We start from the raw sequence: 16,144 nt of genomic DNA, 5'->3' as shown, positions 1-16,144 counted from the left end.
AGAGAACAAACTCAGATCATCACTGGGATTGGTGCCAGACACCTTTACCTGAGGATTCCAGAAACACATATTTGCAACAACCAGTCCTCGTTAGCTACAGGTTACAGATATGGTCTGGTACATGTTTTTCTCTGTTTCTTCCTCTCGTAGATGTGACTTTTGCCTCACCTGAATACCAAGACAGACGTCAAGCCACACCAATCACGTGATCACCTGTGTATGTGGGCTTGTCCACTCATCGAACAAGGAGCTGTGTGTGCACTAACAAGATGCGCAAAGCCAGGTGCTTGTTGCAGGAGGGGAAGATAACATGTCCCTCCTGATTCTGAAGCTTTCTGAGCTACCCTATGGTGGTTTTTGTTTGTTTGTTTGTTTGTTGTTTTGTTTTTCTGCAGTGGGTGTTGAGGCTCCAGGACTTTCTAATCAAAATGGGTCATTCCCTCACATGGAAGTCAAACAGTAAATTAAAGACTCACAAATTTAAAAGCAAATTTTAACAACACTACATCACTAGATCTGAGGTTAAGAAGATGGCTCAGAGGTTAAGAGCACTGGCTGCTTGCTCTTCCAAAGGACCTGAGTTCAATTCCCAGCAACCTCATGGTGGCTCACAACCCCCTGTAATGAGATCTGGTGCCCTCTTCTGGCCTGCAGGCAAAACACTGTATATATACTAAATAAATCTTTTTTTTAAATCAGTAGCTTTTTGATTATATATATGTTTATATGTGTATATTCATTTCTTGTATTTTTTGTGTGCTTTTGGGGGCACATTGGTGTGGGCACATGTGTGGTAGTCGGAGGACAACTTGTGTTGCTTCTCTTCTTTCACCGTGAGGATCAAGCACTGGCCATCAGTTTTGGTGACAAGCCCCACCCCCTGCTGAGCCATTTCAGCCACCCTAGATTTTTAAGCTATTGATGGTCTGTGCTTCTGTGGGTTCCACTGCTGACCTCTGCCACTAAGGGACTTGTCCAAGCCTGTGGAATAGTTCCACTTGCATTATTTCATACCATTCTCCCGACAAAGTGAAGCTATTGTTACTAATTCCCATTGTGTGCGGAACTTGAGAAGCTAATTAGCCCAAGGTAATACCCTTAATAATATTCCATGTGTGAACTTGAACCCAGGTCCTTCAGAAACAAAAAAACAAAAATTGTTTATACCCACAGCGGGTATTTAATCTGTAAAAACAATAGGGTAAACATTTGGACAGTACTTTTGACTAAATGAAGTTCTACCACAGATAATTGAGGTTAGGGCTCCTGGCAGATTCTACTTTAAGCCTAGCAGGAAGGTGCTTTTTCCCAGTACCGGGATAAAGAACAGGCCAAAGAATATAGGCCATCCATAATTTTCTCCCAGCCAAGATATTTATGTGATATTATGTGAAGAGTTATTTTTGTTTTGCTTGTTCTGTTCAGGTGTGTGTTGCTCTGGTGGCTCCACATGAAGCCAGAGGAGCCTGGAAAGAAGCCCAGAGCCTTGCTGTAGGCACATGGCTTTCCGGCAGGATCCCGGACTTTTGTGCACTGCTGTCCTGCTACCAAAGGCCCCACTTGCCCCTGCGGGAATCCTAGAGACACTAATACATGCCAGGAGCCACGGGAAAGAACTCCATTAACCTGCTACTGAAAAAAGGTTGGCTCCTTTGGGACAGATGAATTCAGCTTTTCAGAGCAATCGAGGAACCTCCTTGTTGAACAAACGCCAGCAGCAAACTTCCCAGTCAGAGGAGAAGTGGCGCACCCTGGCTCCAATGTCCACCCCAGTGTTGAACACAGTGCAGTCTCTGGGAGGATTTACCTCACAATCAGGTGTCGCATGGGGAGTGACCCTTGACAGTGCTCAGTTCCGGAGGATGGAGAGTCATGTCTCCTTCCAGTTTAGGAGGTGCGCGTGAAGATCCCAAGCTGGGCCAGGCTTAAGGTCAACCGTGATAAACGCTACAGCAGGTCTTACAGAGACAACCTGCTAACTTATGTTCAGGGGAAGCTTCCATTTTACTAAGTTACTTATTTATTTGGACAGGGATGGCATTATCAGTAAAGAAATATTTATTTTCTAGTTAGGCGCATGTGCATATTATCGCCCAGAGAAGAGAATGGACCAGTCCGGCCAGGGAGGCTGGGAGTCAGGAAGCCCTGGGGGTTGAAGTAGGCAGTCAGGTTGCAGAGCTCTCAGTGGCTGGTTCTTAACTCTATAGGACAACTGATGACAACTTTGGGCATAATCCAATTCTCAAAGTAAAATGCAACTCTTTCTTAGTTTAAAGAACATCAGCTGCTTTTCCTTACCTTGGCTTGGAAACTGCACCAAATTTAAAAGACAGGCTGACCCATTTGGCCTTGTGGTAATGTTTCATTGAGTTTTAGGTTCATTCAATTTTTTTCCTCCTTGACTCCCTTAACTAGCAATTTGTTCTCTTTTAGACTTAACACACACCAAAAAAAAAAAAAAAAACCTATCATTTTTGCAGTGCTAGAAAGAGAACTCAGCCTGGAGCATGCTCAATTTTGATTTTGCCAGAACTTCACCTCAGCTTGCCAACACAAATTATAACTTTTAAGACAATAGGTTAGGATGAAAACAGAAAGGAAAGGACAGTAGCTTATATTTACTGACAACACAAACGCAATGCCTGACGAGCAAACTTCACGATCTGTCTCTCCTCTTATTCTCTCTCCGGGTTTATAGAAATATAAAGGTCATTGATCATAGCTGCTTGCTGGTCAAAGGCCAACTTAACCCTTTAATCCAAATGAGAAGTAGCCTCTCTGACCAGGGCAACTATGAATTTAGGTCTCTGGCTATCAAAACCACATTCACTGAATTTAGTAAGAACTGCTCTAACATGGACATCTAACACACATAAAGAAATCGACACACTGCCGTTAGAGATGTGGCGGCTTCCTACCGTCTTATGCGTTCCCTCCAGAGTCCAAGGGGAGGGAGCAGGGATAAAGAGCTTCTAGATTTCTCATGGCCTAACTGCTGAAGCAATTTTTGTTCCATTAGGTTTGTAACATTATCGTCTTTGGAGAGAATTTACACAACGCTTCTCAGTTTATTAATTCATCACATCTAACTTAGTCTTCACATGACCCAAAACAAACCAATTTCCCTCCAGCTCCAGCATCCACTTCTGCAGTCCTTTAAATTTAGTGTAGGACCACAAAGCCTACTTGATTAGCCCTACGAGTTTGTCCTGTGTGTAGTACGATGATCAGCTCGTCTTTCCTGAGTTCTTCTCCACAGATTTGGTCCAAAGCAATCTAGTCCACAATGGGAAGTCGCCCTAGAGGCCATCTAGCCATTGGCTGCTAGTAAAATGGCCCTTCTGGCCGTACTGAGGAATGCCAAAAGCCTTGAGATGGGCTCTAACTGCCTGGCAAAAGCGTCCCCAGGCAGTGCTTATCCATCCCTTTCCAGCTATCCTTTCTACACTTACAGAACAAGAAAACTTTGTAGACACATGCTGGTAGATTTGCCTAGCTGCAAATACATCTAACTTATTTTTCTTTACTTTTAAAAATTAATATTATCTTATGTGTATGAGCATTTTGTCTGTGTACCACATGCATGCCTGGTGCCTGTGGAGGCCAAAAGAGGGCGCTAGACTCCCTAGAAACAGAGTTTCAGATCACTGTGAGCCACCATGTGGGTGCTGAGAATCCAACCCAGGTCTTCTGGAAGAGCAGCCAGTGCTCTTAACCACTGAGCCAACTCTCAAGTTCCTGCTTCCAGATTTCTTAAAAAGAAGATCCATTGGAAACTTGCCTTGCTGCAGGAAAGAAAGTCCTATCTAGTTAAATTCCGCTTCGCCCCTTTCCAAATTTCTCAAATGAGAAAAGCCAATCACAGTGGAAGCTGCACTGTTAACAGATCCAAGAGGACGTGTTTAAAGTGTTAACCATAGCCCAAATAAAGAAGTGACCACAACTGGAAGAGGTGTAAACAGCATCCTGGATTCTCAGATCAATGACCAGCCTTTATGAGTCTGCAGGCTGACAGAATGAATTGGGTATAGAATATAGAATAGAATTGCATAAAATTGGATATAGAAAGCAGACTACAGAATGAATTGGGTAGAGGGAATTAGGGTGAGTTGACAGTCCAGCACTTAATTTTTCATTTATGACTGTAACCCAAAGAATAACATACCAGACTAACACCCTTTCCCTGAGAAATTAATAATTCACGTACAAAGCCCCGCTCCATGACAAAATTCCAGAACCCAGTACAGCAGCTCCTTGTATTTTGCTGAAAGCACCGATAGGCATGTTTTAACTGGTGGTGGTGATTGTACAAAATTAACCCAGCATCCAAGTGCTACTGAGATGTTATCTGCACCTCCCTGAGGTTAGCCAGTGTATCTGCAACTCAAAAAGAAAATAGGTGCACGAGATTAAAATACTCTTCCGGTAGCCATACAGTTGTCCCCAAAGGACAAAACTACAGTGGGCTCGAGAAAAGCATGCACAGACACAACACAAGTACTAACAATCCTAAGTCCAGCGTGTAGTTCACTGAAAAGCTGCCCATCTCAAATAAGCAAAATCAATTAAAAACAACGCACCATATAAAACAGTCATTCAGTCCCAAGTTTTAAGAAATGTTAGTTGAAGCCATCTAGTTCATCTGTGTTTTTGTTTTTGTTTTATGGGTTTTTTTGTTTGGTTGGTTGGTTTTGGTTTTTTGTTTGTTTGTTTGACAAGGTCTCATTATATAGCCCTAGCTGACCTGTAGACCGGGGTAGACAAGCCAGCTTCAACTCACAAAGACCTGCCTGCCTCTGCCTCGCAAGAGCTGGAAATAAAGGAGTGAGTCCAGCATTAACAATCACTTTCCTTCTTTCTTTTGTTTGTTTGTTGTTTGTTTTGGTTTGGTTTTTTAGAAACTTTTTTCTTGCTCCTAGAGATTGAACCCAAGGCCGCATACATATTAGACAAGTGTTCTACCATTGAGACCGACTCTTCCGTGTCTGCTGTGGCTCTTGTTTGTACTTCTTTTTGGTTTTGTTTGTTGGTTTTGATTTTGGTTTTGGTTTTGTTTTATTTGAGACAAGGTCTCTGTTTTGTTTTGTTTTGTTTTGTTTTGTTTTGTTTTGTTTTGTTTTGTTTTGTTTTGTTTTGTTTTAGACAGGGTCTCTTTGTGTAGCCCTTGGCTGTCCTGGATCTTGTTATGTAGACCAGGCTCAAACTCATGGAGCTCCTCCTGCCACTTCCCCAAGTGCTCAAATTATCTGACAACTTTTATTCTTAACGGAAATAGTTAAGCATCTCCCTGTTACCCCTGAGAGACTGAACAGGGAGCCTGGTACTGTGCTTTCCGCCCTAATCTCTGAAGTTGTATCACTGCCCCTTCTCCAGGCAACAAAATGAACATCCACCTTGATTCCAGTTTACTGAAGCTCACACAGTTACTCAGGCTGAGAGGCACAGAAGAGGACCAATTAGACATTCTAAGGGGAAAAAGCTGCCCTGGCCCCGAGAAGGGCCGTGCTACAGCTACGATACTAGATGCCACTGCTTTCAAGCTTTTACCCTATAATCAACCCATATTGAAACCAGATTTCCGGGCGCTTCAGAGAGCTTTGTGATTTTCTGAAGCAGACATGCTTAGTATTTGAGAAGGTCAAACCCCCTGTGGTGCAGTGTTTTTAATAAAATCAGCTCAACAGAAATTAGAGACACACCAGCCAATTTCTAGGAAGCCTCTGAGCCATCCAAAATAAGAAGAGAAAGAACATAAAAGACACAATCATCTATGGATCAATTTCTTTCCAAAGGGGCAGGACTTAGGGGTATAGATACAGAAACATGACAAACTTAGGCCCATTTGCATCTGGTTTGAGCAAATTTCCACTTAGAAAGGAAAATTACTTTGGGGAGTGCTCTATGTCGTTTTAAACGAGGGCTGTTCTGGGTAGAACAGTCTTACACAGTCGGCTCAATGTAAGCGCACAAACCTCTAAGAGAAAAATGAACTAATGAACCAATCATCACACCGTTCTTGGATCTCCAAAGCAGATAGGCAGCCCCCCTCCTGCTGTGAGAGCTCTGCTCTCACGAGAAGGAAGCCAGAAGCCAGGCTGCACACAGTGCCCAGTAACCCAACAAGCAGAAAAACCTGTGGTGCTTTCCATTGACAAGGCAAGCTGTGGAGAGGGTCAGCCAGTGAAGACATAAACACAGGGTTTGCTCTCAGGAAAAGGGGGGTTATGTCATGTGGCTAAAGCTGGGTCCCCAGAAATGTCAGAGGGGTCATGAGTTCCTACCCCACAGAACAGATTGGGGTAGACTCAGGAGTACCCCGAAAAAAACAGGAGGTAGGTCAGCAAACACATCACACGTCACTGCACTCACAGATGAAGCTCAGGCTTCCTTCGCTGTTTTTTCCTAATGAGCTGCTGAGGTGCTTATTCACTCAGCGTCCCTTGAAATCCATGAACTGGGACCAAATAGAGGAAAATGTGTCCCCAATAGAAAAGATGACTACTTAATACAGCGGTTCTCAGCCTTCCGCTGCACCCCTTTAGTACAGCTCCTCTTGTGGGGACCTCACAACCATGAAATTATTTCACTGGTACTTCATTACTGTTATTTTGCTACTGCTATGAATCATAATGTAAATACCTGATATATGACCCCCAAAAGGTCAAGACCCACAGGTTGAGAAGCACTGACTTTTTTAAAAAAAAAATCACTGACCTAAGGCAGGCCTGGCAGTAAGGCACTTGAGAAACTGAGGCAGGATTGTCATTTGGTGTTCCGAGATGTTAGGTCAAAAAACGGAAGTGCTTGGGGAGGGGATTACTGAGCTGTGTAATACAACAGTGCACGAGGTGCAAGGGAAGGGGTTACTGACACTGTGCAGTGACAGTGTACGAGGTGTGGGGAGGGGGCTACTGACGCTGTGTGACGTGACAGTGTACGAGGTGTGGGGAGGGGGCTACTGACGCTGTGTGACGTGACAGTGTACGAGGTGTGGGGGAGGGGGTTACTGACGCTGTGTGACGTGACAGTGTACGAGGTGTGGGGGAGGGGGTTACTGACGCTGTGTGACGTGACAGTGCATGAGGTGTGTGGGGAGGGGGTTACTGACGCTGTGTGATGTGAGTGTACGAGGTGCGTGGGGAGGGAGTTACTGACGTTGTGTGACGTGACAAAGGAAGAACAATTTACGAGATGCACAAACCTCAGCCTTCAAGCAACAAAGTCACTGCAGCCTGTGCAGAAGTGAGGGTAAGGATGGAAAATGCACGGCCTGCCCATTCAGGCCAGCTCTCTTCCCTTGCCAGGTCTGAATGGTGAAGTTCAAGTCTTTGATCTCTTGAAATGACAAACATGGGGAATGAGGATGTAACAGGATGCACATAAAACCTGAGTGTTTTCCGAAAGAATTGTCAGGAGTGTGGCAGAAAGAGCTGTCAACCTCAAAAGGCATAAGGATGCTGCTGTTTATTAAGAGAGGAATTTATTTCAGAGCCTAAACTGCTTGTACTCTTCATCTACTGGCATAATCTAAATAGATAATCTAAATAGAAACTGGTTATAGTGGCGCACGCCTTTAATCCTAGCCAGCACTTGGGAGGCAAAGACAGGTGGATCTCTGGGAATTGGAGGACAGCTTTTTCTACACAGTGAGTTCCAGGAAAGTCACGGCTACCTAGTGAGACTTAGTGAGAAAATCTATGAAAAATCTAGGTACTCATTTCTTTGCTAGTCATTTCTGCTCAAATTATTCCATGTACTTGGCACCTCTCTTAAAGAGTCTCAAATTATGTTCATCTTAAGTATCCTAGTGAAAGTATGCAAAGATACAAAGAAAAATCTCATCTTTAAATATGCAGGCTATAGGTTCAATTTTAAAAACCCAGGCACACAAAAGAATTGAGGAAAAAAACCTGGCAAATTCTCACATTAAAGATAACAAAGACCCATTTTAAGGGAAAGGTCTATTACTAGTAGTACTACTTTTCTGGCTAAAGATCATGTTCTGTCAAGTTCTATTTGGTTATATTAGTTAAATGGTCATTTTGAGGAGGAAACCTAATAGTTGTGCTATTAAAATGTCAATTTAGTGACATTCGCCACTGAAGCCCTTCTTAAGGATTAAAAAGACATTTAGAAACAGATACTGTAAGTATAATCATGTTTAAAGACCAGGAGCATTGCATAATAAAGTTTGGCTAATTTGGGAGACAAAATATTTAATTTGGTTCGAGACAAAATAAACTGTCAAAGTAGACGGTGGTTAACTTTACTAAAGACATTCTTGAGCTGGGGGAGGCGGACGGGGTGCAAGGTCCTAGCAGAGCGGATGCGGATGGGGCTGATAGGACATTCCTTTCGCTATGGCCTCGTCCGCAACTCAAGTCCTATCTGGTCTGGAACAGATAAGTGAAGAATTCTTAGTGCTTGGGTTCTAGCTTAGTGGTAGAATGTGTGCTTAGCACAAACAAAAGAAGTTCTTAGATGAAAACTAAAAGGAGGATCATTCTGGAAAATGATCTAGGTGAGACTAGACAGTGGTCGTTACACAAAAGACAATTACAGGCTTGTGTAAGAATGAACAAGATCACAATGAAGCCAAAACCTACCTTTGAGAAGTTTGAGTAACAGGTCTCCATTCATATAATGTAACATGTCCTCTCTTACACTTCCAACCCAGACGTATTGTCGGTCGGTTAGTTTCTGTGGTGCTGGGGAAAATCAGACCCAGGGCCTTATCTAGACCAGCATTCTAGCATTGCGTTAGACCCATCAGCCTTCCCACACCCCAATCTAAGTTTATAATTTATGAAAGACACCACTAAGTTTTCGGACAAAAATATATATATTTTAAAAAATCTTTACAATAAATGAAGACGTAGGAGCTTACAGGGAGCACACTATTTCGGTCTGTCGCGGCTCCCTGGGATATAAGGAACCCTGGGAAAGTGTGTGCAGAGTCCTCTCTTTGTTTTTTATAATTTTAAAGCAAATTAATCCATTTGACTGTATTTGAGTCTGTGCAAATAATCCTTCAGAAGAAATACCCAAGATTCTCTTTCAGAGGTCATTTTGTCTCTACAAGATGACTGAGTGAGTTGGCTCGTCTCCAGATAAAAGTGCTCCTGTCCAGCAGAACTCAGAAGGCCTTCAAGGGTTCAGTGTAGAGTTCAGATACGACTGTGTCATACGAATTCCAGCTTCCCATGACCACTGTACATGCCCCAGTGCACGAGGGACAGGATCTTCTCGTTACTGAGCTCTGCTTGCCTCATTTTGTCACAGGTCAGACAACAGTTCTCCTGCCCACTGACGGGCACCATGCACTCCAAGTCCAACTTGGCAACCTGCCCCTTCTTGGAATGGTGTCCATGAAAGCTGTAGTGCAAACGAGAGAGCATCTGCTGCCGCTGATCCTGCAGTCTCTTGTTCTCACTTCGGAGCATTCGCAAGGCCAACATGATGAGCAACACCAAGATCAGTCCGCCGGCGATGGGGACCGCTATCACAGCTGCGCGGAACCACAGTTCTTTGGAGGAAGTCAGCTCCTGCACCTTAGTGATGAGGTTTCTGCTACTGTCGTGCTGGTACCGGTTTCCTTGTCCTAAGGGAGTACAGAGAAACAAGCATGAACATACAACTACTTCTCATAAGAAAGCCCATTTAAACGGCATTTCAAGAAATGACATGTTACAAAGTATCCAAAGATGCTTACAAATGCATCTGTTCACAGGCTGTCATTACTTGAATGTAATGGTCTTTTAATGTCCTCAAAATGTTGAAATAACAGGCACAGCCTATTATGCAGAGACATCTAATGCTCAGGCAGACATAAAAGCCACTCCGCTAGAGACGGCCTTTGCATCCAGCCTTGCTCTCCCTCTGCCATCTCTAATTACATTAACAACAAAATCAATGGCAGACACACAAACTCGCTGCTGTCACAGGCCTACAGATCAGGCTGGCCCTCGGGTCAGAACAGCTTGGACCTACCTGAGGCTTCGCTCTTGGGAGGAGAGAGGACGTCGTGCAGCCCTCGGTAATTGCACATGTCTTCGTGACAGCATTCCAATGTAGGCATGGCGGGGCCAGAGTGGTTTTGGGCCTGCTTGGCTCGGCAGATGTCTGCTGTGCTTGCAAGGGAGTCCAGGCAGCCGTGAGTGAGTGGGGAATTGGTGTTCTGAGGGTCAAGGAGTCTGGAGAAGCAGGCACTCAGCTCAGACTTACACATGTAACCCGTTGCCACACAGTGAGCAGCGTCACAGTAGCACCGGATCTCTCCTGAAAACAAAGAAACTACGTAAGCACCGGCTGGACCCCGAACTCAAGGGCACTTATGACCACGAGGACAGAAATGCTCCCAAAACAGGCAGTGTCCTAAATGGTAGGAATATGAGAGCCAACAACAGATTTCTGATGAGTTAAGAGTAATGACATATGCTGTGGTTTGAAGGCAAAGAGTCTTTGCTATATTATCTTTTGTTAAAAGGTAGACTCATGTTATTTATACGTTCTTATGTTATACAACCACACAACATAAAAACATCAGGCTTTGGGGTTTTGTCTATATAAATATTTGATCGGAACTACTGAATTGTTTGGCATCCCAAAGGACTGAGCCAAGTTTTAAGAGCCTGAGCCGACACCTTATAAAGTTATTAACTAGACACACAACAATCTAGAAACTGCACAGGTCAGGGGGGTTTCAAACTATGAAACTGGGCAGCTATCTGCAATCTCTCTAGAAAAAGGCAAACTTTGCCTATAAAGATCCTTTCATGCAGAGGAGCTTTTAGTCCGAACATTGTAAAACAGGAACTAGGCAGTTTACAATTAGTGGTTTGCTTGCCAAAGTCAATTTCTTTCAGCCCAAATGGAAAGTCATAAAAGTGGGGGATGTAAAACTGCAAGGGTAACTTCTCCTCCTGCTGCTGCTCCTCCTCCTCCTCCTCCACCTCCTCAGCTTTACATGCAATTTAACATGTGACCAAAAAGGGGAAACTCAAAACTGAAAATCCTGTGCTGCTTGAAGGAAAAATCCTTAAGGAAACCTCAAATTTTTCTCCAGGAAGTGAGTAAAGTTTCCTATCTAAAACTCACTTTGTGAGTTGTAAGGCTCTGTTAACATCCTGTCACAATGCAAGATTTCAGACTTGGATGTGGACCTGAAAGTTATCTATCACAAGAAACTGAGATGCCCAACGGGGTAGACGCCCATCACTGTTGGCTGCCACAGCTCGGGCTACTGTAAACCAAACTAATGCACACACCTCGTCCCAGGTCCCAATCGGAAGATCTGTCTAGTTACTGAAACCTCCACTCTGTCATTCAACACTGAGAGCTGTGGCTTTTCTAAACCAACCCCCAACCTCACTTCTCTTCCTCCTCCTTTCTGTGAATGCCTGAGTAAGGTGTCTCATTTAATTATCTGTCCAAATTCCAGGCCACCGCATGGTGTGCTCAGTTTTCACCCAGGCTGCTCTCACTTGCCTGGAAGGAAAGCCTGCCAGCCCAAACCTTGCTATCCTGGCTGTGGGTCCAGCCCTCTCCTGCCTCCTCCACTTCGAGTAAGCACCTTAATTCTGCAGCAATCCCTTTCTGCTTTCTCCTCCTTCCAAGTTCAGCCTATTCTTTGCATAAAAGCACACCAGTCCTAGGTGATAATGACTGTATATCCCTGGTCTCACAAATTCTATACAGATTTAAAGTGAAATAAAACAGATTAAAAGTCTACTTTGAGCCTATTAGTCTCAGATTTGATGCTGAAAGGGAAAACCAAATATAAGTAAAATGCCGCCCCAGTGTTTATGAGAGCCTATTTAAAATACTATATTTTCAATGACCTAAAACAGTCTTAATAAAATTCTGACAGGTAACTGGGAAAGTTCTAGGACTTTAAAGAAAAATTGGAGCCACATTTCAACAAGGAGAATGGACTTCTGTGTTACTGTATTAAAACTGTATTTCTGTCATTTCATAAGGGTTCTTCCTGTGGCATGCAAAGGCCAAAAGGGGACTGGTATTTTAAAACAGTGAACAATGCTCTTCTGTTTGGTTACTGTATGTAGTGATTAAACAAAAATGTCTGCTTCAGTCAAGATGGCTACACAGAGGCTGCTGGCTTCTTTTAAATAGAGCTTTTGAAGTCCACAGCAGTCAGGAATCTCTGATCCCCTAATTATATCATTATCAGGCACATAGTTTCGGTATCTGTGACTTCATGTCAGCCCCATCCCTCCCTGTTCTGCTTGCCTTTGATAGGGCCAGGAGGTTCCCCTCTGTAGGCTGCAAGGGCTGTTATTTAGAGCTAATTACACCCTTCCTTCCAAAATAAATAAATACTGTAGCACCTCATCCTTGCTGGGCTGGCTTATCCTTTAACCTCAGGCCTGCTACATGGCAATTAGAGAAAAGTGTGTTTGGGGGTGAGGGTCAGAGACTAAATAATGCTTCCCATTAAAAATAAAAATGGGTTCGCAAAACAGGAGGCAGAGTCCTGGTGGGAGTGAGGGGAGCCTTGAAATCTAGGAGTTAAGAGAATTTTCATCTAAAAGGTGAGCTCTACTGGAAAGAAAAACTCTCCTTTTTCCAGCAATGTCTGTAAAAATACAGAGTCGGAAAGGGGGTGGATGACAGCGCCTACTCCTCCCAGCTAGTTTAGAGCAGGGGACACACTTCAGCAGCCACCTCAGACTCCTACATTCCCAGGGAAGACCTCACACTCTTGGTCCACAGATAATGCGTACTCCGAGACATTCAGACACGCGAAGATACACAGGACACTAGCTAGCACTCAGAAAAAAAAATCAGACGCATGTTCAAGAACACAGACAAAACCAGCTCAGCCACAGACACCGGCAAACTTAAGGACACTGTTAGACACACTCTCAGCCATCTAAAAACACACGGAGACACTTAGTGACACTTTCAGGTTAGGCACCGAGTAAAACCAGAGACTCCCGTCCGGCCCAGTTGAGATTTGCGTTTTCTCGGGACCGTCCCGCTGGGACGTGAGACCATCGGCATCCGGCCATCCCCAGGTCCCGAAGTCTGACAGACCCGGGACAGTGAGGAAAACCGGCGCAAAGACACAGGCGGGAACCTCGCCGCCGTTCACGAAGCCCGACGGCCAGTCCCGCAGTCCCGGCACTCAGCCTCGCGGCACCCACCTTTAGTGAGCAGTACGGCCATGGCGCAGAGCTCCAGCTGCAGCCAGATGAAGATGTAGCTGGAGTGGCGATCCATTGACGCCCCGCGCCCCCGTCGCTCCGGGAGCCAGGCGCGGCTGCACTACGACCCCCGGGGCGCGCCGCGCACGAGCCCGGGCGCCGTCAGTGTCGGGGCGGGAGCCGGAGCATGGAGCCGGACCAAGACTTCCAAGGACACGTTTCCGGATCCGTGCGCTCCCCGGAGGTCTTCCCCTCGCCCCGCCACCCCGTGCACAAGCCACGAGCAGCGGGCGCGCGCAGAACAGACCTACGGCGAGCAGCGACTGCACCGGCCAGCCAGCCCGCGTCCGCGCCGTAAATAGCGCCCGGTGCCGGAGCCGTCCAAGCGTGGCCCCGCCCTATGCCCCACCTCCGCTCTCCGATTGGTCGATGCCTCCAGCCCCGCGGCCTGGCAGCAGGGGGGCGGGGCCAGACGCGGGACTGAGCCGACCTGCCTCCGGGCTAGCGCTGGCGCCGGCGTCTAGCACTGCGGACCCGGCCGCAGCGCTCCCCCTAGCGGACGTCTGATAGTGCAGCCTCGGGGGCGCCGCCGAGCCCATCTTCTAGGTAGCCTCTGGGTTTCCTACGAGACTCTCCTGCTGCAGTCTCCTGCCAGCTGCCCCCAGCACGTGGCTTCGCTTTTGTCTCACCTGAACCCTGCAAGAGACGCCACATTCTCAGTGGTCATGTACCGGAGTCCCACAAAGAGAGAAGCTACTCCCGGCTGCCGAGCCCCGACCGCCCCCCCCCCCAGGGATAATGACCCGGACTCCCGGAGTTCCACAGGGACAGTGGCCATGCCCGGGCCACCCAGTCCCGGAGACCCCCCAGGGATTTGTCCTGGCCCGGCCCGCCCGAGCTTGACCGAGGAGGAGTCGAGTGGGGAGCCAGGAAGGGAGCGGCCTGGAGTTGGAAGTCGACTCTCTGCCGGCTCCCTGGCTCCCCGGGGCGCATCTGCCCCGAGCCGGCCGCCTTGTGATCAATAAAGCCCAGACAGACAGACTGTTGATCAGTAGGAGCCGCTGGGTTCTCCGGGGTAGACAGGGGACCGGGAGCCTGCTAGAGACACTTAACGAAAATTAGCAAATCCAAAAGCACCCGGCGCCAGCTAGACGACACTGGCAGAGACTCAATTAACCACCCCCCAAACAATCGCAGGCAAACACACCCGCTGACCTGATCAATATCAGTCCCACAGCGATCTCTTTCCTGAGATACTAAGTCATTTATTAGGGCTTGAGGGGCAGCCGCCCCAACGAACCTAAAATGGAATGGGATGCTTGTTTGCTTGTCTGAAGGGGAAATGGACTTAAGGATTTTATTATCAGAGGGAATGTTCTTTGACGTACCCTCCCCCAAGCAAAAGTAAACTATCTGCAAAATTCACTTTTAGGGTCAGCCAAGATTTACAACGAGGAAAGATAAAAGTCAGGTCATTTAGAATGGGAGGGCAGATGTGAAAACTAAGCTGGGAGGCCGGCCTCTAGCTCAGAGTCGCTGGCCTAGCACTTGAGGCCCTGGGTTCCATGCCAGCACAGCAAAGCAAACAAACACTTAAGGGGAAAATGTCTTATGGACTGAAAATCTAGGAGGAGCCTTCTAAACACCTAATGTAGAAAATTTGCTGGAAGTCTTCAGAGACATAGGAAGTTAATGAAGCTACCTTCAAAAACAAAGTTTTGTGTAGAAAAAGTAAATAATCCAAAAATCTTATACTCTATTACTTTGCTAGGTCAAAATTGCATTTTAAACAGAGGGAGGGAAGCTCATACTTATAATCTCAGCATTACTTAGGAAGCTCTTGGGTGGCTAAAGCTGGAGAATTGGCAAGAGTCGGAGCCCAGCCACCAGTTATGTAGTGAGTTCCCTATCAGTCTGGGCTACAAACTAACCCAACTCAAAACAAAACACCAGATAAAATTATTTAAATAAAAAGAGGGAAGGAATTTAATTGTCAGATGCACCTTATAATCACACGGTTTGGAAGGTGGAGGCAGGAGACTTGCAGGTTTGAGGACAGCCTTTACTACAATCAAGACCGTGTCTCAATACACACACACACACACACACACACACATACACACACACATACACACACACACACACACACACACACACACACAATGGGGATGGTGGTACAAGCTCAGCAGAGGTCTTCAGAGAAAACTAAGCAGATAGGGCACATGGTAAACAGCAGGTCTTTCTGTAGGGACATCTGACAGCCCACAGGAAGAAAATATCATCAGTGTTTCCTGGCTATTCTTGACTATTAGAACTTCAGGGAGTTACTCTAAGGGCCCTGTGAACCATATATTCAGGTAATGGCACACTCTTTTAACCTGGGAAAGTCAATCATTTGCTAAAAGGAATCTTTTCAAGCAGACTCATTCAGCCACTTCGGAGTTCCCACCAGTAGGCTAGACTCACACAATGTCCAGAATCACAAAGGTTTGGACATCAGGACAATGTGTCACAAGTCAAATAGTGGCTCAGAATTGTGTGCCTGATATTATGGAGCAGCCCAAGAAGGTGAGCCGTCCAGGGATGATCTGCTGAAAGCAGTGACCTCCAGGTTGGCTCCTCCTGAGGAAAGACTAGTGGAGGAAGATCTCTTCAAGTACAGAGGACCACAGAAATTTAAGGATGAAATGAGTTCATTGTGGAGGAAGACAGGGGTGGTAAAGGAAGGATGGGTAGATGGGATTGCTGGCAATTCTTTGTGTCTGGAATGAAATATGGAGCAAGGAACAGACTAAAACCTACTGAGGACTAATTCTATTTACCTTTGTTACAGGTAATACTTCATCAATTGAAGCCGATCTAAGGAAGTGTGTAAGTGAACACCAGGTTATAGTAGACACTTCCTGTGTTCCAGCTTGTTTCAGTTAGTGTCCCCTTTCACACTGGGAGAAACAGCAGGACCAGCCTAGGAGACACTG

At 45.9% G+C, this 16,144-nt stretch overlaps 1 protein-coding gene across 1 annotated transcript; it reads right to left on the bottom strand.

Moving 5' to 3' along the window:
* Positions 1 to 8,823: 8,823 nt before the first annotated feature.
* Positions 8,824 to 13,530, bottom strand: Bambi (BMP and activin membrane bound inhibitor). The gene is made up of 3 exons (XM_075970693.1): positions 13,167 to 13,530; positions 9,991 to 10,278; positions 8,824 to 9,601 (listed from the first exon to the last, which is right to left on the bottom strand). Exons 1-3 carry the CDS (start codon positions 13,240 to 13,242, stop codon positions 9,183 to 9,185), a joined length of 783 nt encoding a protein of 260 aa, XP_075826808.1. The 5' UTR covers positions 13,243 to 13,530; the 3' UTR covers positions 8,824 to 9,182.
* Positions 13,531 to 16,144: the final 2,614 nt, after the last annotated feature.

Source organism: Microtus pennsylvanicus, chromosome 4 (genome assembly GCF_037038515.1).
Source record: "Microtus pennsylvanicus isolate mMicPen1 chromosome 4, mMicPen1.hap1, whole genome shotgun sequence".
Taxonomy (NCBI): domain Eukaryota; kingdom Metazoa; phylum Chordata; class Mammalia; order Rodentia; family Cricetidae; genus Microtus; species Microtus pennsylvanicus.
The sequence above is the reverse complement of the archived record's forward strand: the minus strand, read 5'-3'. Positions and strand labels throughout refer to the sequence as shown.

Excerpts from the sequence above, each read along its gene's own strand:
- Bambi (XM_075970693.1), bottom strand. The coding sequence starts at position 13,242 with ATGGATCGCCACTCCAGCTACATCTTCATCTGGCTGCAGCTGGAGCTC. Across the intron at positions 10,279-13,166 it reads GGCCGTACTGCTCACTAAAG|GAGAGATCCGGTGCTACTGT; the intron begins GTGGGTGCCGCG and ends CTTTGTTTTCAG. Across the intron at positions 9,602-9,990 it reads TCCCAAGAGCGAAGCCTCAG|GACAAGGAAACCGGTACCAG; the intron begins GTAGGTCCAAGC and ends GTACTCCCTTAG.